General features: G+C 44.0%; 1 protein-coding gene across 1 annotated transcript in view; it reads right to left on the bottom strand.

Annotated features, from left to right (window-relative positions):
• Nucleotides 1–21,484, bottom strand: part of CNTNAP5 (contactin associated protein family member 5) — a 465,902-nt gene that overhangs the window by 179,042 nt on the left and 265,376 nt on the right. Inside the window, exons 8-10 of the mRNA XM_090046063.1 lie at nucleotides 20,118–20,382; nucleotides 18,089–18,238; nucleotides 16,019–16,190 (exon numbers count right to left, since the gene is read on the bottom strand). Coding sequence (XP_089902189.1) covers nucleotides 16,019–16,190; nucleotides 18,089–18,238; nucleotides 20,118–20,382 — 587 coding nt within the window. The remainder of the gene's footprint in view (nucleotides 1–16,018; nucleotides 16,191–18,088; nucleotides 18,239–20,117; nucleotides 20,383–21,484) is intronic.

The raw sequence follows: 21,484 nt of genomic DNA, 5'->3' as shown, positions 1-21,484 counted from the left end.
TGGCCTCCTGCCTCAACCACACTCCAATTGCCTTGCCAAGGCCTTTAAAATGGACAGAGCTGGCAATACTACTTGTATTACAGGATTCTCAGCAACCAGAACTCATTGTCTTTGCGAGGCATGCTAACAGTATGGGGTATTGCTAGTTAGCATGAGGTTGTGCTGCCAATTGCCATCTCAATTTACACCTGAAGAATGATGGAAGAAAAGCTAACTAACCATGTTGGTAGGTCAATGGCTCTTATGTCCAAGTGTCCCCACCTAGCTCTGAAACTTTTACTGCTTCATATCAAATTTCCTTCTTTAGAAGTTTTCAAGCGCTCTAATGCCAGTTGTTAGGCATGGTTTAGCAATATTGTATGCTGCATTTGTGCAAGGGGTTGCACTAGCTGACCACCGAGGTCCCTTCTAACTCTGGGATTCTGAGTCCTTGACCAACACATTCACAAGATTAATCAGTCCTGATAAAAGGGTGATATTTCTTTGTCCTAGGATCTCCCAACATGGTTCCTTCTCTACAGGGACCTCACTTGGAGGTAAAAGTGTTGGTAGCTATCAGAAGGCCTTTCCACCTTCTCCCCAGCGATACAAGGTGGACAGCTTTGACTTCTCAAGCTTTGTAGATGCAGAGAGATGGAATTATTGTCTCCAGTGCATGAAATTTGGGGAAGAGCTTGCTCTGTTCACACTACTGCTGGGATACAATCCATAGCTGCAAGTGTTAAGCAGATGTCAACATGAGTCTAGCATGGACCTTGACTACCTTACACTTGGTAAACTGATTCATCATGCTTGCTTCAGATTAGACACATACCACCAATCTATCCAGTAAACACAATGGCTGTTTCAAAAGTTGAAAAAACAGGCTGGGGTCTAGATACCACTGTGATATGCAAGTGCAGCCTAAAAGCCTGAACAGGCCAGGACTGTAATAATACCTGACTTTATTCTGCTCTGAATTAAACTATTTCTCCAGACCAGTGTTTCCCAAACTTTTGATAACAGGGAAAGCCTTTTTTTTTTTTCCCCTTGATTAAAACTGGCAGTACACTTTGTTCACTCATCACAAGCCAGATCTGGTCCATGGGCCTGATCCCATGGACAGTGTTAGCCCAGCTGGGGCCTGATCTCTCCATGTGGAACCCACGTGGTGGGGGACAGGGTTCGAATTACACTTTGACTCTTGTGAGGGGGTATTAACAAATTGGCCGGGGTCAGGGATGAGTGCATGGATCCCCACCAGTACCACGGGGCTGGGGTTAGTGGCAGTGGCAGCCAGAAGGAGCCACTGCCACCACCGTTGCATGGGCTGCTTAGAAAGGCACAGGGCAGGACGGGGGGCTATGCACGGTGGTGCATTGGCTCCAGTCTATTGCAAGGGAAGAGGGGGAAGGGGTGCTGACCGGCCCGTGGGATGGTTCCCGTCTTTTATGGGTGGGCTCTTGTCTCTTATGGTGGGGCTCAGCACCTCAGGCTTCCTTGTAACTTGAACCCTGGTGGAGGACACACTTAGCTGCACAGAGCCAATGTGCTGATCCAGCTGCATGGCATCTGCCTGCCAGAGGACCAGTCCAGCTGTGCAGCACCCACGTGGTGGGGCTTCCTCCAGCCACACAGAGCCCACCTGATCCAGCCCATTTTTTAAGGCATGTTTCTGCTGCTACTGTGAAATACTTTTGAGATTATGGCTATACACCATTACAATATACACTGTCCTTGGTCACTGCTCTAGATGTCTGTGGTGTCTGCCAAAAGCAAAGGCAGGAATAATATAAAGTGCTATTCACCCTACAGGGGCTTAGTGGAGAAACCAAGCAATGCCCTGAAGACACTCAAACATCACCCTCAATTCATATGTCGAGGGGGATAAAAAGTAGACTCCTCCTCACCCAGCTTAGCCGCAGGGGCACAGGTTGTCTAATTTTGGTGCCCTTACTCTTACAAGGAAACATATTTTTGGTGGATGATTATCACAGAAGGAGCCCATAACATTGCAACAGCTGGCAGTGCTTCTACTGGGTTTCATTATGCTTCCTTGCCAGGCAGCCCCTGAGTTATCAGACAGAGCAGCACCAGCATTAGCTGCGTTATCAAGCCAGTTTTAAATATTACAGTAGACACGGTGAAGACAGTAGGTCTGGCCTTTTGAACCACAGAGATGCAAATAAAAGCTGAGCTTGAATTTCCAGGTTCAGAGGGAGAAATGAATGAGCTTTCTTCTCCTTCATTCCTGCTGCCACATGGGGACATCTACTTTTTCTAGGGCAGTCGTCACCAAGAAAGAGCTAGAATCAAATGGTTGTCCGTCTACATTATTTCACAAGAGTTAAAAAGAGCCCTCTTAAATTTTATTAACCTAGCTACCGGCTATTGCTGAACACAGTCTAAATGGCTGAAAATGAGCCCTTTTCATACAAATAAAAATGTCACCAAAAATCTCATTTTAAGGGGTTTTTTTTCCTTCCCAACTTAGAATATTTCAGATGCTGTTTTGCTTTTTTTTTTGTTTCTGCACTTTTCTCAGCTTTGCTCCTGCTTTTTCAGTGGAAAAAAATGAAAACCGGGCAAAAAAGAGGTGAGAAATATAGGAACAATGGGGAAAAGAATAAAGCCATCAATGTTTTATTAAACAAAAACACTTTAAAAAAATAAAAAATAAAAATCAGTTATTCTAGAAATGTTTAAAACACAAACATTATTTAAAAAATGCACATTTATCAAATTTTGACAGTCCTTCCAATTCAATTGAATTACAGCAGTCTCTAAAACTCCCAAATTCCTTCATGCTAAGTGCTGTACACACACAGCCAGCCCCTTCCTTGCTCCCGAAGAGTTTATTATGTAACCAGGCAAGACAAACAACAGAAGTGATGGGCAACAGTAGCACAAAGAGGTGAAGTGACTTGCCCACGGTGACAAAGTCAACCTGTAGCAGAGCTAGGAATACAATCCAGAGTTTCTGCCTCAGCCCAGTGCTAGAGCAACCTCAGATGAAAGTGTAAAACATTGAAAATGAAGCACATCCTACAGCTAGATCTAAACGGGACAAAGTTTGAGAGTACTCAATTCCAGGATTTTGGGTCCTGCTTACAACATGGGTTGAGGGGCAACTATATTGTTCAGACCCAGATTTGTACTGTTTCAAAGAGCAGGCAGATTTGAAGCAAGGCACACTCCTATCTTAAAGGGTTATTTTTTACACAGGACCGAATAACAACATTGAAAACAAGTGGCAACAATGTTAAAGGGGTTTTCTTGAGGGGGGAACAAAAAAGTAGAGAGCACAAAGCAACCGATGTTGGTGATCTTCAAAAAACGTCTTGCTGGGGTCATCTGATCCCGGCAGGCTTTCCTGCCCACATGCAAGAGGACTGGACGTGATGATCTGGGAGGTCCCTTCCAGCCCCTACCACCTATGAAACATCATCACCTGGAAAATAACCTTACCTCTGAACACAGCAACCCTGCAGAGAAGAAGAGTGGATGCCACATGGGGCTCCTTTTTAAATTCCCATAAACACCATAGGTTACTTATGGAGGGGGGGATCAGCTATGAAGCGTTTGCATTTTCAGGTCTCTGCCAGGGATCTGAATTCACTACAATGCAAATGCTCACTGGACATAATTAGCCAGACCCTTCCTCCCTTCTTTGCATGACCAGGTGAAACAATAAAAAGAATAATAGTGCAAAAAACCCATAAAATTTGGAACCCACTTTAGGCCACACATTACATTTTCTAGAAGACTTAACACAAATACAGAGCATTGTGTTTTTAATAGCTTTTCCTAAATCCCCTTTACCTGCAGTAGCAACTAATTTCCCCAAGGTCTGTTTTTTGCAGTATGATGCATACAATCAACACAAATCCAGTACCACGGGGCGGGGGGAGTCGGAAATTAAATTCCAAAACAGAAGTGAGATGTTTGGATGGGGAGGGAGAATAAACAGCTTGTGAAGAGGGTAGGAGGATGAGTACGCTATTTATTTTCACTTATTAGTGCAGGACTTCTGAGTAGCGTAAGGAAGCTGGGCCCATGAATCAGCTCTGCATGGGCATCCTTAATGTGCTAAGCTGTTAGCTCCAACGCCATCACACTGGGTACTATTTATATCGCACACAGTTGTCTCCATTTGTATATGTGAGGAGATGGACAATATGCAAATAAACCTTGCTTCAACAAAAAGGGCTACATTCATTTCAGCTTCCCTCTGGCCATCCGACAGAGCAAGGTACCAGAGCACCAATATGATGGGATTGTTAAAAAGGGATAGCAAGGCAAGTGAAGTACTCTCCTGATCACAAGGCTCGGGGGTGCTAGGACTCTCGAGACATCCTGCAAACAACTAGTTCTCTTGCACAGTCTTTGACCTACATTATTTATCTGTTGCCCCTGGCAAGCCTGTGGTCCTGAAATGAAGTTGACTTTGCCAGCAGTCGACTCGGACATCCTCTCTGATCTCAACCAACCCATCATGAGTGTTATCACCATCATCCTGTATTAGGGGGCAAATCCCTCATTCAGAGCCTGGCCTGAGCAACCGTAACACTAGCACAAGTCAGAAGAAGCCATTCACCCCTGGAGGTAACAAGCCAGAGTAACGCCCAGCCAAATACCCCTATGAAACATAAGAAATACCACTTAAATTTGCTGCCTCTAGCACTTCTTAGGCAGCTTTCCCACTGAAGTGTGGGTGTGAAGAGGACAGACCCATGAAGACCAGCATTTAGCAGCAGCTAAGCATTCAGCTTTAGTTATGCAGGATAGGGCAAGAGGATCCAGGCAGAGACCTCCAGACCTTGCCGACTGCCACCCATTCCTCTCTGTGCTCAACTTGCCAGGGTTTGTCCTTCACTCTATAATTTCCCCAGTGACCCTGGCCCTGAGTGAGTCCAAGAGGAGAGGCACGGGGAACTGCCCACCTTCATCTACATGTGCATCCGCGCAGCAGACAGCACCACGGTCCTGGCTTCCAAAGGGCCCGTCTACTGTCTGAGCCGATAGGGTCTTCCCCATCCTAAAGGGAGCATCCACACCATGTGCAACCGGGATGCAGAGATGCAGCATCTCTGAGCCAAAGTTTGCTGGTTTTATGGCACAGTTTCTGGACAGCCATGGCAACCCTTCAGCAGCAACCTCTCCCGTGCCCACATCCCTGCATCGATTCTCTGCATCCAGTGCCAGCTGCGGCAGCCAGCCAGCTTCATCTCCGGCCTAATGCTAGTGTTTCTAGTCCTCTTAGCTGGCACTGCCAGCCAATTGCTGTGGAGGAAATCCCAAAGCTCCTCAGCAGTATGGCTAAGTTCTCATCCGCTGCATATTTATCTTTCTAGCCATTTTATAATTTTTTAACAAGCAGTTGCCTAGATTTGCTTCAGTCTCTACTGTAGAAAGGGACAACAGTGTTTGCACTTGCACACCTGCACTCCTCGCCTGCTCCCCAGTGTGAGAAGAGAAGGGAATGCATAAGGGGAAAAAAAAAATTGGGATTTACACAGCTTCTTTTCAACAGCACTCCCAAAGCATTTATTTTCTGATGTGCTTAAATATCACTGCCCACGCTCGGTGAGCGGGAAACTGAGGCACAGAGAGCTATGCAAATTTACAAAGTCAGTGGGGTGTAGAGCAAGTTCAAGGACTCAGGGCACCTGACACCCAGTTCGATACCCCGACTAGTTACTGAGAAATGCTCCTTCTTGATTACGCTCTGATTCTTTTCTAAATGACACCATTTCAAGACATCAAAACAAGCTAACTCCCACTCCCATAAAAACGTGAAAAAAAACATTCCTGGTATCAGTGAAAGGAGAATCGAGGGCAATAATACTGACTAATATGGGGTTTTCCTTCTCAGAAACTCAAAGCACGTCCTTAACAACCGAAGACGGAGGCACCTAATCTGCCAGGCAGGCTACTAGCACAGCTGAGGTTCATGATGTTCCCGGAGTCAGTAGCTGTGATAGGGGCAGAGTCCAGCAGGCCTAGCTGCCTCCTAGGCTATGGACAGAAGTTGCACATAAACCGGTATAGGTGATCAGAAACCAGTTCAAATCTCTAACACAACAGAAGTTCAGTGCATATAAACTGCTTTCAAAATGGCTACAACAGGTTTAAGATGCATCTGGATGGTCAGTGATTTAGGTTATTAGTTTATTGAACTGCTGTCCCAGATTTTAATGACCAGTTGAGGAATTAACCTGGAAGGAATCAATTAGGCCAGTGAGCACATCTAACTGGATGTGCGCTTCATCCTGCAGCTTTTTGAATCCAGGCAACCGAGGGATCAGCATGAGGCTTGTATCACATGTGTAGTAATGGAGAGTGTATAATGCAGAGGCAAGTCAGGAAAACAGCAGAGTTGATTAAACATGTGCGTGAAAAAGCAGAATCTCAGTGGTCTCCGAGCTGCCCCCACCACCAGACCCACCAGGTATGACCATGAAATCAAGGGAACAAGCTTGAGCTGGCTGGTCTCTGCCCCATGACCATAACACTTTCCAGCAGTGACCGAGATGCATTTTACCAATGAGCTTACTCATGGATGCCAGAGGCAACAATTCTCAGCAGACTTCCTGCAAGAGCTGTAGCCTAAGCCTGACACATCTTCCTCTCCTCTGCTTTTAAATGTCATCATATTTTAGTCCCCCCAAAACAACAGCAAGCCACGCAGCTAGCTAGCTCATAGCAATCTGCTTCTTGTGCATGTTTTTGCCTATCCAGGCAATTAAAGATTTAAAGGAACTTTTTCTTTAGCCCTTCATGCTGCAAACGCAGTGTGGAGAACAGGAGTTCAGAGGGCTACATGCCTGCTAACTCTTGCTAGCGACCCAAGCTGGCACTACTCCCTACAGTGCACAACTCACTCATTAATTCATCCTTTTCCTTCACCGATTGGCCTGTGTTATCCATAGATTGCAGCTGTACGTTCTTTGTGCAGCACCTAGCACAGATGAGCCCGAAGAAGCAGGAGACATTATATTATTATTATTAAGATACCCAACCATACCAGTCCAGAGGGAGGCTGTATGCCTGAGAAGATTGGAAACTATTTTAATATAGGCCACCACACATCCATGGCCCAGGTGAGTTAGCCCAGACCCCGTCATAACAATCAAAACAGTTGATTGAGAAACCTAGGGGGGAACAGGCCGGAGACCGCTGGTCAGAAAAGGTGCAAGTGCAAAAGACAACTTCAGCTGCCTCTACTGTTCACTGGAGAAGAAAAGGTCTCCAACTCCCCCAGAGGATGTCAATCCAATGACTTTCATCAGCGTTAAGAAAGATGAAAGGAGAGGTCTGCCTGTCACTCCGGCCGCTGCCTCTGGGTCCACAATTGAGTTACTGCTGTGCTAGACACTGCTGCAATTTCTCATCTTGCTGAGTTAGAAGTTTCTATTATTGACTTTCTGACCCCTCCGAGCCCTTTCCAGCAGATCACCAGGCAGGGTCAGGAATCCTTCATAAGCCGCATAAAGGCTTTACTAAAAGCCACAGTGCACGAGTCAGATGACTGTTAAAAAGTCTGTAGGTCCAAGACCTAAATGTTCTTTCCTTTTGGGGTAGAAAAACTCAGAGAAGGCTTCATGGAGCTCCCAATGCACCTTCATTTGGATGAAACCTTGCAGTGCAACAAAAGACTGCAGAGCCCCTGCACCATCGAGATCCATCCCAATTTAAGGTGTCTGCCAGAAGTATACCTTTTCTGCCCCCTTCCACCTCCTCCAACTCTAGACGCTGCTATTCCTGCTCAGGTCAAAACTCACCAGGGGCTGGAGACCATGAGGTCATGATACCTCTACCAGCATTATATGCTGTAACATATTTTCACCTGAAACCTTTTGGGGTCAATGAGAATGCTGCTCCAAAATGATCCGTCTCTTCTGCAAACAAATACGTGCAGGCAGCTCCCTCTCTCCCAACCCTACGCTGAACACCATTCTAGGGTTTCTGAAAGTTAGAGATGAACATGTAGTTCAGTCACTATTCCCCCTTTTCCCAAACTCCCTGCCATGTCATAAAGCAGAGTGGGGATGGACTGACCAAGAAAATGCATTTATTCACTGCAAAATGAGACAAATATCCCCTGATGTGCACAGGCATTTCTAGCCAAGCAGAAATTTCAAAGAGGGGAAAACAGTATGTACTAGTGTCGACGATGTGCTAGTCATAGACAATGCACTAGTCATAGCTATACCATATGTACCATAGCTAGAGGTGGACTCATGGAGAGCCCTGTGCTCTCTGCAGTTGAACAGTTACAGCAAATTAATGTGTGGCAGGCAACAGAAACTATCATCAACCAGCTAAATGCACGTAGGCAGCATTAGGGATAAAAGCCAGAACCTGATTTCAAAACCCACAGGCCTGAAGAAGAATCTCCAATTAAACTAGCACTTTACAGCACACTGGTTGCACCTACGTGTGGAATTAGTGCTCTGGAATAAATCTGGCACAGCTTGCTCTGGAGTTTATTGCTCCTGGGTGCAGTGTTTACACGTGTACCCAGACGGCAGCATGTTAAGCTGGGTTGGAGCAGCCCCAGCTGGCAGGGGGCCCAAGCCCAGAGCTGCTCTGCTCCAGCTCAATGTGCTGCAGAGGGACTGGCTGGAGCACAGGGGTGCTCCAGAGAGGGGCTAGCTGGCTGGCAGCCCCCCACACTGCAGCACCCTCGTGCCCCAGGCAGCCCCAGTCACCATCCACATATGTGTTGCAGTGTACTAGATAACTCCATTGCAGGGTAGTACTTGTGTTGGGCAGTACTATCCGATAGCAGAGTTCATTAGTTTACTGCAGCCTAACAGCACATGTAAATGGTGATGCTTTACTGCAGAGCTAATTTGTCAACTCCACAGTAAAGCACATGTGTAGATGCCTCCACTACCTCAAACATATGGGACTGTGGACCACTCCTCTAGAGGCCATCCTGACATAAGTGAAGTCAAACTGTTTGGCCCAACCTGAAGATCAAGCCCAGCAAGTCTTTAACTCACTCATCCCAAAGCACCAAATCTCTACCCTGAAAAACCGACCAACGAGCATCATTCCCTGCTAGTCCACTCCTAGACTTTAGTGTAAAAACTGTCTTTCTAGGAGATCTCACCCTGTCACAAATGAGTTGTTTGTCTCCTGTTTCCAAAACCCAAGAATGAATGAGACCAGCTTACAAGCCTGTAGCAAATAAATTGTTTTCTAAATACAGGCATCTTCTTCAGAAGAGGCTTTTGCCTAGATAACTAAGACAAATGTCCCATTTACATGTTAATTAACTTGCACAATTCCCACATGTGTTAAAAATTACGAAAAAACACGTGCTTTACAGTGCGTGCAGCAATACATCTTATAATTAAGAATAAGGTGATCATTTTTCAGAGAGAAGACGAGATTACAGCATTTGAACTTACATCTTATTATTAGACACAAAATAGACAGCCCCCCAATATATAGTTCCAATATGCAGAGCCAAACCCAAACTCCCCTGCAGTTCAGATCCAGATGTAATGCAGTCCCAACCTTGGGGCTGACAAGAAATGGGGATCCAGACAGGACTTTTATGATCTGACCATCCTGACATGGGTGGCCTTTTCCTTGGAAATGAAAAAGCCCAACACAAAACAAGCCCCCTCAACACACACACACACACACCAACAAATAAAACAATGGGAATTTTGAAATTAAACACAAAATGCAAACCCGGCAGTGATCTACAACTTCCCTTTCTTTCAGAAAAAAATGCAACACTGGGGTAATTAATCACTCCTCAATTCACCTATCTAACTAGGTTGCAAAACTCCTGCACTCTTATAATAATTCCACCAAATTCATTTGCGTTGGGTGGGGTACCAAAAAGACTACAAAGCAAGCCAGACCATTTGAACGTGCTAAAAATATACTCGGCTGATGCTATGCTAGCTGGACTACAGTATGGATTTATCCAAATTTGATCAAATTCAGAGTTTCATCCTCCTGTTTTCACTGATTTCCTGTCCACAGTTTGGTGCAAGCAAGTGACACATCATCTCTTTTCGGGATTGAAAGCTTCATTGCTTTAGCAGTGGAAAGGACGCAAGATTATGTTCCATCAGCCACATTTCAATCCATCCTGCCAGCTCTGGTGTCAAGGCTTGACCTATGGCATTTGTCTTCCGGATCAATTGTGTCAGCGAAGTAATAGAAAGGGTCTGCTGCTTATCTGAATCATTTTTCAATTTAGTCCTTCTGGGTTTCCAATTCTCCGTTGTTATTAAGATCATCCCAGATTTCAACTGACACTACCACAGCAATGCTCTCATCCTACAATCCTTTTGCAATTACCTGCAATTGATTTTGCAAGTTTTGTCTCTCTCTCTTGCATAAAACGTGGGCTCCAGTTCTGATCAAAGTCTTCCTCGGGACAACTTTCAGTACAAATATTGAAGTGGCTGCACTCACAAGGAGAGAGAGACAATCTTAATATGAGATCCACTAAACTGGAAAGCTGTATCAACCATCTGGCTCCATCAGCTTGCTTCCCATGCTGCTAACAGTGATACAGAAAAATTGCTCAACTTCCATGAAGAACTTCAAGACTTTGTCAGTGTGTGTCTTTGATTTGCTCAAAGAGATTAACGGGGTGTTGCACAAGCATAATTTAGAAAAAATAAAATAACTCCACCTAAAGTTTTCTCCTGATTTTCCATTATCTATGTCAATGGCAAAGAACACCTCAAATAATGTTTGCTATGATCTTGGAAAGTGTCTTCAGCAATCTGGATGCCATTTATCTAATTGTCTTTGCTGTTCTAATCATTAGTATTAAATATCCTTAAATAAGGTCCTTCTTTTCTGTGTACAAGGTGGTAGTCATTAAGGGGGCAGCTCGCATGTGTTACCAGTCATCATGAATTAATGATCAATTATCATTCTTTTCCTCCTCCTTTTCATCTTTTAATCTTTTACCTGTAGCATCTGGTAATGGTCCACAAATTTAAGTATACCAAGAAAAAGTTCAACGAGTCTTTTTCTGAAATTGCTGAGTTTGTGGTATGCCAAAGGCAATGTTAGCAACAACAATGACAAAAAGAAGCAGCGCACCTTCTGACCATGTTTGCATCTTTGCTTTTTCAATTGTTTTTTATGGCATGAGAGCAGATTGATCTTTGCCATTTTTGGGGCACTGAAGATGAACAGAAACTGCTGGTGTGATTAAGACCAGTTTATCATTGTGACTGTGTCTCAGTGACAATGGTGGCATTGAAAACAGCTTGTAACATTCAGATGGGAAAGGATGCAATGATAAAATTTGTACATTTTGAAATAGAACAGGACATAGGACTCCACGTTATTCCTCATCTTCATGGACTTTTAAATGACTTTTGATTCTGTATCCAGGAAGCACTTACGAAAACACCGTGAAGCTACAAAAATTCTGATAAAACAAAGGACATTATTAGGACCACGCATCATAGATTCAGTTATAGTGTAACAGCTGATGGAAAATAATCACTTTTCTTCAAAGTGTTAGCAGACGTCAAGCAAGGAAGTCTTGCAATAAAGTAAATAATAATCAAAACTATTAAAGGGAAGCAAAGCTTTCATATGAAACTATGAAACTATAAAGCACAGGCCTGAAAAGGACTGCAATGGCTGATTTGGAAGAATTAGCTTTTGCTGATGGTATCTGCCTTTTCACCCAACACAAAGCACACATGCAACAGAAATAGTCTGAGTATGACTGCAGAGTGTATACGACAAGTAATCAATGCCAAGAAAATGCAAACAATGAGAATTAACACAGGCTCAGCAGGACCAATCACTTGTAAACAATGCCCATTAGCAGTAGACAAATTTGTGTACCTGGGACTAAAAAATAATAATAAATCAGAAAAACAGAGGGAGCAGATGAAGATATGCAGAACCATATATAAAAGGCAAGAGCAATTGTTTATGCAACAGAACAACATTTGGAGGTCAAAGAAGCACAGCCTTGGAATGAAAATTAAACTCTTCAGCAACAAGGTAAAATCAGCACAGCTACGTGGCAGCAAAAGCTGAAAGAGAGCAAAAAAATCTTGGGAAGAAGACAGATTCTTTTCTGTACAGATGCCACAAAGGATTTTTGCAAGTTTGCTGACCAATACTGTGATATCATGAAGGCAGGCCCAAATAAGAAATAAAAAATATATTATTTTAGAATTAAAGGCAGAGGATGGAGGTAAAAAGGTGATCTGCTAAGAATGGGTGATGAAAAACCACTAGCAACGTAATATTTTAGAAGGAAGTGGAAGAAGAAGAAAAAGGGGAGGACAAGTGGAAGAGGACAGGAGAGAGAGAGAGAGAAAGAGAAAGGAAGGAATTCAGAATAGGATGGTCAATGTTAGAAAGAAAAGCAGCTGATAAACATGGGTTGAAAGCACAAAATCATAGCAAAGTAGGGGCAGAAGGGACCTCAGGAGGTCATCTAGTCCAACAGCGTGCTCTAGGGAGGATCACCCCTATCTAAACCACCTTATACATGTGTCTCCAACCTTCTTGGCAAGCATGCCTCATTTAGTTGCCCACCACCCTGAATGGCACCCTGATCCCCTTCCTCTGTCCAATCTGCTACACTACTTTCTGCTCTCTGCCTTTTGCTTTCCTGCCCGATCTATTGCTCTGCTTTCTGCTGGTGGGCCTTTGCTCCCTGCCGCATCTGCCACTGTGCTGCCTGTAGCCTCGCCACGCTGCCACATGCCACACATAGAGGCTGCCTATGCCACTTACAGCATCCATGCATGCTACAGGTCTGGTCTAACCTATTCAACCTGCATGAATAATTCTTTGGCATAGCCATCAGGCAGCCAAAGCACCAAGAACAGCCTTACCACGGGCACAGCTGTGTCCTTGGACACTAAGCAACTATCCAAGGTATCAAAGTTCTCCTCTACTTCCCTCGTACGTGACCTTTCATTAAAGGATCCATTTCAATATAGAGAATCTGTTGTTGCAAACTCCACATCCTTCCTTTTAGCACCTTAGCTTAAAATGAAGCTTTTTCTTTAGAAGTATTTTTGTTTTTCATTATTTTATTTTATCTCAACCACTTGTTTCCTACCAAATTTTGTAGTCATGCAGCACCTGTGAAATTCATATGCTGCAGTTGGTAACCACTATTTGGCACCCCACATGTTGCCAAATAATGGGCATTTAGACATCCAGTTGGTAATCACTCTTTGGCACCCCACAAGTTGCCAAATAACGGCACCTAGGCACCTAATTAGCGTGCATTGGAGCAAGTTTGATAAATCGAATCTGCTAAAGCGTGATAATTAGCATGCTCCAGCAGTCTCTGCATCATGTCTCTTTAGCACCCCTATGCTTCAAAATGGCAGTGGGGGTGCTTTAACTGAAGTTTGTCAAATAAGCTTTAGCTAAAGTGCCCCCACTGCCATTTTAAAGTGCAGGAAGCTGAATACACGTGACACGGTGAGCACTTTAATTAGAATGGCTATCAGAGTCGCACAAATTAAAGTGCCCCCCCCCTCCCCCGAGCACATGTATAAACACCCAATGCTGCTTAATAGTATGAAAACAGTTTGACGAACAGGTTTAGCATTTGCAACATTTAGAAAAATTAAAAAACACTGAGGGAACCAAACACCATGGCACAGTCAGGTTATGCAGAACCATGCTAGCCAAGCCAAGCAGATGCATGAGCTCAGTCATATCCAGGAGGAGAAGGAAGGAGACAAGTGAGGTCAGCATTGTCCTCTGGTATGCTCAGAAAGCAGCTGTGGGACTGAGTGATGGGAAGGAGAGGGAAGCAACAATCAGGAACAGGGCAGCAGCAAGATGGAGGACAAGGGATCCAGATGCATCTAGACTATAGAAAACCAGCCCCCATGACTCAGCCAATCTCCTCCTGTCTGTAGCCATCAAAAGTGGATTCCTAGCACTAGCCACCAATGACACCAGAAATCCCTTCCACCTCCAGTGTCTATACAGTTCTTACATAAAAAATAAAACAAACACCCCTCCTCTAATCCTTTCCATGTCCTTTAATTCTCCACAAAAGAGCAACAAACCTACCATTTTAATTTTTCCAATAAAGCTTTGATTAAGAGGCAGCCAGTACAGCTCATGAAAAAGGAAGCAAAAGACTTGGATATGGAGGCGCAAGCGCCATGTGTGTTTTTACTGTCCTGTATCTGTGCAGGGGTTGATGACATGTCTCTCAAAGTCCATTTCCAACCTGTGATTCTATGGAAATTAAATTAGACCCTAAGATTTTTAAAAATTCAACATACTTCAAACACAAGTTGTATTTACTTGTCTATTTTGGAATAATGCAAGAGTTCAAATAATTTGTCAGGGAGGAGAGAAGACATTAGGAAAAAAAATGTACAGAGTTACTCCTCCCCCCCATTTTAGCGCCTTAGCTTAAAATGAAGCTTTTTCTTTAGAAGCATTCTTGCTTTTCATTATTATATTTTATCTCAACCACTTGTTTCCTACCAACTTTTGTAGCCATACAGCACCTGTGAAATTCATATGCTGCAGCCCCCTTGGTTGAAAGCCTGAGGTTTGGGGTTGGTTTGTTTTTTAAATATGTATTTGTTTATTTAAACTATTATTATTAAATATTAGGGGCATGCAAAATGGGCCCTATTCAATTTGGATTCAGCCGAAATCAGAGACAGTGATTCGATTAGTTGATTCAGATCAATGTCCCTGATGTGATTTGGTCGAATCCAAATCTGAACATTCGATGCTGATTTGGGGAATCAGTGATTTGGCCATACACACAGCATTAAAAGTGTTTTCTACATACCTCGAGGTACCAGGCGGCTCACGAATGCTGTGGTGCTGGGGCAGATGGAGCGTCCCACAGGAGTGCAGGGGAATGGGGCGGAGCGCATTTGCTTGGCAGTGATCCCAAAAGTGGACCAGGAGTACTTCCAATCCACTTCTGGGTCCACCGGGGAGCACGCTGCCCCCCATGATCCCCTGGCTCAGCGTTGGCCTCAGGGGGACCCTGTGTGATGCCCAAACCCAAGAGGCACCAATCACCGAGCCAGGAGGCCATGGGGGGCCCACATTGCACTCCCTGGCAGACCCAGAAGTAGACTGGAAGTGTTTGTGGTCCACTTCTGGGTGCGCTGCTGAGCATATTGGGGAACCCCCCTCCCACACTTCTGTGGGATGCTCCAGCTGCCTGGTACCTCGAGGTATGTAGAAAAAACATTTAAAGCTGTGTGTATGTCCAAATCACTGAATCTTTCTGAATCTCTCTGATTCTATTCAGAGAGATTAAAAGGTCCTCTGATTTGATTTGGATTTGGAGATTTGGCCACCGAATCGGGCCGAATCTCTGCCAAACCAAATCAGGGACTGAAGCGTTGCACAGCCCTATTAAAAATATATTCATTGTACATTCATTTTATGCATATATAAATATATACTTCATTTATTTATTTAAATATATATTCACCCTTGATTCCCATCCCTGCTTACAAAGGATTCACATCAGCATTTCAGTCCAGGTCCATCTTTGGCAGATGTAGACATTTTATCATTATTTTGTCTTACTGCATTAGCAATACACTGGTGCTATGTACCTCATCTCTCTTATAAATGTGCTGTGATGTACAGGCTAACACGAAAACTGTAAACGATCTATTAAAACAAAACACAGAGTGTATTAAGGAGATGACATGTTTTGATGAATCAAATAATTTCTCCATCTCCTTCTCTTTCCTTTTATGCTTCAAAGCAATCAACTGTTGTTTATGCATAAAATTTAATCCTTTCACCAACCTGCAGTTTGATTGAATTTGCATACTCTATTTCCTGCGAGTCAATGTGAACAGAGCCTCATGTAATTTAAACTATTTCCCCTCCAGTCCCTGTATCTTTGCTGTAATATTTTCTATTAGTAGCTCCATTATGCTTAATATCTATAATGTTGGGAGATTAAAATTTTCACTTCATACAACCTGTATTTACAAACTGCTACAGCGGGGAAAACCCCCCACAAACACAAGAAAAGAGAGACAATAATTACCTGTCTTTGATGCCACACAGATCAATGTGTAAATCACTGAAATTCCCCAGGGAACCTTGCTGAACCAAAATGAGGTCCTTGGGCTGGTTATCAATAAAGATGAGTCTCATGCAGCCTTGAAACGCAGTAATGGGATTTAAACATTGGGAATCAGTGAAATTGTCAGTGCACCCTGTGGGATAAAGGAGAGAGGGGGAAAAAAAAGAGAGAGATGAGGAATAATATTGAGATGGATCATTTGTTTCTGTTGGGACTTCTTGAAGGAAGACATTGAGGCCTAATTATTCCTAGTGTTTTCATTCCTTTTACTGGTTGAGCCCGTGTGTCATAAATCCCACAATAATCAAGAAAAGAGAGAAGCCATGAAGAAAATTGGGTGCAAGGACTTTGGGTGTGATAAGCAAAGTAAAATTACTTTCATCTTCTTTCAACTCAACAGGCAGGAGCTGTTTTGTCCAGACCAAAAGCTATGCAAACTGTAAATCAGAATAGCTAAAATCCTGCCGGGTCTACACATGTAGGCACATGGACATAATCCCATGGCCACTTGGAAGGAAAATATTAGTTTCTTCTTGTTTTACCCCGTTTTGGACAGTCTAGAGAAGATGACTACTGTATTACTGTTTTGACTGGAGAATTAAAACATGTCAGGAAACAGGAGTTGTGGAGGCACAGTAGTTAAGAGTGGTTCCTCTTCCAAACAGCTTACAACACAAAAAGACATCAGGCAATACAGGAAGGATGTGGACAAGCTGGAGAGAGTCCAGAAAAGGACAATAAAGATGGTTTGGGCCTGGGGTACATGACTGAGGGCACTGGGCTTATTCAGTCTGGAGAAGAGAAAACAGAGGGGGATTGAATAGCAGCCTTCACCTCCCTGCAGGGGGGCTGCAAAGAGGATGGAGCTGGACTGGTCTCAGTGGGGGCAGACGACAGGAGAAGGAGCAATGGGCTCAAGCTGCAGTGAGGGAGGTTTAGGTTGGATATTAGAAACAACTTTCTCACAAGGAGGGTGGTGAAGCACTGGAACAGGCTGCCCAGAGCGGTGGTGGCGTCCCTGGAGGTTTTGAAGACCCAGGTAGACAAAGCCTTGGCTGGGATGATGTAGTTGGGGCTGGTCCTGCTTGGAGCAGGGGGTTGGACTAGATGTGACCTCCTGAGGTCCCTTCAACCTTAATTTTCTATGATTTCTATGAATACTTCCAAAATGTGATCAAGAAATTTAGGAGCCTTGGTGTTGACTTAGGGCACAATTCAGTCCTCAATGAGGCTTAAATGAGTTTTAACATCAGCAACTCCAAAGCTCAAAAGTGCATAGATGTATCTGTCACTTCCATTTTGGATGATCAAGTCCTGTAGGCACAAGCTCAGAGGGATTCAAACAGATAGGCACCTAAGTCCCCAGAAAGGCTCTTAGCCAGTAGGAAACACCCCCCCCCCCCAAACAAAACATGTTTCACCCTACCTTATTCCTATAAGCTCTGACTGGCCATAATGAAGGTGATTCTGACCTTCTGTAAAGCAATCTTCCACTGAATGGGAGATGTTGGGTCTAAACCTTCCTCAGCCCGAGTGTTTAGGAACCCTTATAGTCCGCTTCCCAGGAGAGTGCCCCAATCAGCCTGCTATAGACTGGGGGTGGGGGCATGCTCCACACCTTCCTTTGGGACTGAGCTGCTGTGTGCACATGCACATGTATGAGGCATGGGGGCAAGTAATCTTGTGCATGACTTTGTGGCTCAGTGAGACAGGGTAAGGGCACCTGGGATTTTGGTCTCATGTTTCCAAGCCTGTTTATGCATTTTAATATAACGCTTTGCTATAACATGCAATTCAAGAATATCATGTTATATATGCTGCCCTGGCCAGTGCAATGCAAATGCCACTGTGCTGCTCCTAGGTCTGAAGTTGGAGCTAGTTCAAAGTTTCAGTGCTGTCGTGTGCCATATAGACTTGCCAGCAGTCCCCTCCATGGACTCCTTCAAGTAGGGGTAAATCATCTTTTCAAAGTTCAGTCCACAGCAGGTTGGATCACAGAAACCCATCTTGTTACAGTCTGAAGCCACCTACCTCCAAAGTAGTAGCTGTCTCCAGAAAAGATTGGGGAGGCCGTGGTTGCATGGGCCGCAGATGCAACATCATTATCCATCATCAGGGTAATGCGATTTCGTCTGGCGTTGATGTTAACTGAATGCCACAGCCCGTCATGGAGATTGCTGCCTAGAAAACAAACACGAATGGTGAAAGAGAAGAGAGGGGCAGGAAAACGAGGACATTTTTCAAATGTCTACAGGATCCAACCTCTGATTTAGGAAAACACCAACACCACCCGGAGGACACTAAAATGCAGTGATCTGCATTGGAGGCTGATGCATCCTTACTACCTCTGGAAGCAGCTGGCAATAGAAAGACATTGGGACAAAAGGGAAGAAATTTCCAAGAGCTTATAAAGGAGATTGAAGCACAATATCTATTGGCTTTTACTGGGACTTTTGTTCCTTTGTCCCACCTATAAAGAAAACTCAGGGGAGGGGAAGGGGTTACGCTGTTAGCATCACCTCTCCCTTTTGCATCCCTGTGCAAGGCTGCAACTAATATGACTCTTTACCGCTTTGCTCTAAGCATGTGTATTGGATATACAATTCTTTAAATGGCACAGCCCAAATACAGCCTTAAACTCCATGAGACCTCTTCTGAGACACACAAGTCCCTGGGCATGGTTCCAGTATGACTTATGGCAGTGCGTATCGTTAGAGTCGACATAATTATATCAGAATGAAACTCATACAGCTGAGTCCCGAGTCAGACATTTTATATTTACCCTCTCTAACGGGAATTTTTCATTAACACTGCTTTCAGAGGAAATCAAAAGCACTTAGTGACACAAAGGGGCACACTAACTGTGCAAAATGAAATGCAAACACTTCATCTGGATGTGTGTGTGAAATCGTTTCATTATGAACCCCAAAATTAGACCATTTCCATAAAAGTTTCCTCTTTTTTCATAGAAAAACAGGCCAATTTGCTGGGGAAATGGACCAATTTTCAACAAACAATAGGATGATTTTCTAGTGAGAAATGATGCTAAGGTCTGGGGGGGAAAAATCAAGATTGAGATATAGTTCCTCCATTTGCCATGGAAATGGGTGCATTTCTGAGCAAAGGTCCCTTTGTGGAGGGTGCATGACATTTTATTTTTGGCATGTGTTCAAGTGAAACCTGCCATTTCAGAAGCATGTAAAGCAACTGAACAAAACAGGTTGACCCAGAACATCAAGTAGGATGCTCCACATCAGATTAAACAAGGTTAGACATGAGAAGTCTGCATGACTTTTATCTAGCTGCTCTTTGTTTTAAGAGGGCAATTGAAAAGGCATAGTACATAGCCACAGGAGCAAGTGAAGAACTGTCCAATGCATTCTCTCTATGGGTATTTTATTCTTAAGTCTAGGAGAGGGGTGGAGCTGTATTAAATTGGCATTTTACCACTCCAGTTGTGGAAAGCAGATTTCAAGGTGGTTTAAGTGGACTTCTCCCAGACTCTTCTGGTGGTTTAAAACTACCCCCTCCAATGCTCTCCATGAAGGAGAGGTAGTTGGGTGTGACACTGTGGAAAGGGCATGTCTTTGGGGACAGACAAATACAAATCAGAGTGGCCCTCAGGCTGCTCTAAGTTGTGAGAGGAGCTGAGATGGCTCCTGCACTGGTGCATCGATGCGCATGTGCTGTTGGGGAAGCTTTCACGTGGTGCAAAACCAGCCCTGTTGAGTCCACTGAGGAATGAGGTTTGCTTAGACCAAAGGTCCAGTTCATTGTAATAACTCAAAGAACAGGATTTCTACTGTTCTGTGAGTTTCTAAAGCAACTTGAATCTCAATTTTTTTTATTTTTTAATGTTGAGTAGAAATAGGCCTAACCCCTCTGGATCCAAGTTCCTTTGGCTTTTTTACATCTTTTTTACTGTTGCAAACTTAAAGCTCAATTCGATAAGGCAAAGCAAGACCTCATCCTCCTTTATGCCGATATTTTTTCTTCCATGCAACAGACTCCCGAGCTTGAAAACAGACACCGGTGAGAGACGCCAACTAAAGTGGGGTACCTTCATTGATCTCCACCGAGGTTTCGGATGCTTTCTGAATGACGAGCATCAATCTGCCAGCATGGAGGTAAAGCAGGAGCGTCCCAGACCCTTCAGACAGCGTGGTGGATAGGAGCAGGCCATCTTTGTTCCACGTTCGAAACTGGAAGCTGACCGACAGCCCGTCGATTTGGGGAGTGCCGGGTAGCAGCAAATAGCTGCTGCTGGAACTGACAAAGGTGATGGGAACGATTTGTGGTTCAGAACAGGAGAAAGTCACGTTGCCCTGAAAGAAATGAGAAGCAAACCTGTGAGGACCGCAATTCAGCTGAAGACCTAGCGCCACTCCAAATGTCCATGAATGGTTGGATAATCCCATTCTGCTATTCAATGACTGTGGGGCATAGCACAGGGGTGGAGGTTGTAGCCATGTCGGTCTAAGGACACAGGCAGACAAGGTTCTTCAGGTAAATTCGATATCTTTTATTAGATCAACTCAGATAGTTGGAAAAAAAAAATTGTAAGCTTTTGGGTACAAATGCCCTTCATCAGGGTGAGGAGCAGTCTTACCCATGCCCTTTCCTCGTTGGCTAAGTTAGAAAGCTGAGGCCTAATGCAACTGCTGCAAAGGATTAACTTCTGAAAGCACTGAAAATTCAGGGAATAGCTGAATTGCTCAACCAAACTTTCAGTGCATGAATTATTTTTGGTAGAGGGCCGCTTACTGAGTTTTGGCAAGCCATCAAGGGCTGCATGACCGGCAGCCAGGGGCAGAGAAATATTACTTTTCTAAATTTTTTAGGAGCCCCGCGAGCCAGATAGAGTGATCTGGTGGGCTGCATTTTTCCCACCCCCGATATACAATGTGCTATGCCATGCACTGTAGTGGCATAAAAGAATGAAATTGCCAAGAACTAATCAACGTGTATCTGGTTGAGTCAGTACCAAATAATATAATCCAGGAATGTAACAAACAAAGCAGGTTTATAATGTATTGAAAGGCTGTGGGTGAAAAGAGTTGAGCTGTGAAAAAGATGCAGACTTGGTAAGCAGGGAATACTCTGGCTTGTAAATGCATAACGAGAAAAATCTACCTATGCAATTGGATGTATATTGACTGGTGGTTGGGTGATTCAAGGATAATATAATCATAGGAGATGCATGATTTTAAAAGACTTGGGAGGTCTGCACCTTACACCTATTTCCTCTCTCAGTTAGCTTGGCCACCTGTGAATAAAATCTACTCCAGTTTATATTCACCATGTGTTTATTTGTAGTGTGCAGCAGGTGGCTGGGAAATTAACCCTGAAGCACTGGTGTGGAAATTAATTATTTTTCCATCCTGGAAAACTTAAAAGATTTCTAATGTTTGCGCTGCTTCCCAAACT

The sequence above is a fragment of the Crocodylus siamensis genome, chromosome 4 (genome assembly GCF_052110815.1).
Source record: "Crocodylus siamensis isolate JL-2025a chromosome 4, ASM5211081v1, whole genome shotgun sequence".
In the NCBI taxonomy this organism is placed as follows: Eukaryota; Metazoa; Chordata; order Crocodylia; family Crocodylidae; genus Crocodylus; species Crocodylus siamensis.
This window is presented reverse-complemented; position numbering and strand designations above follow the sequence as displayed.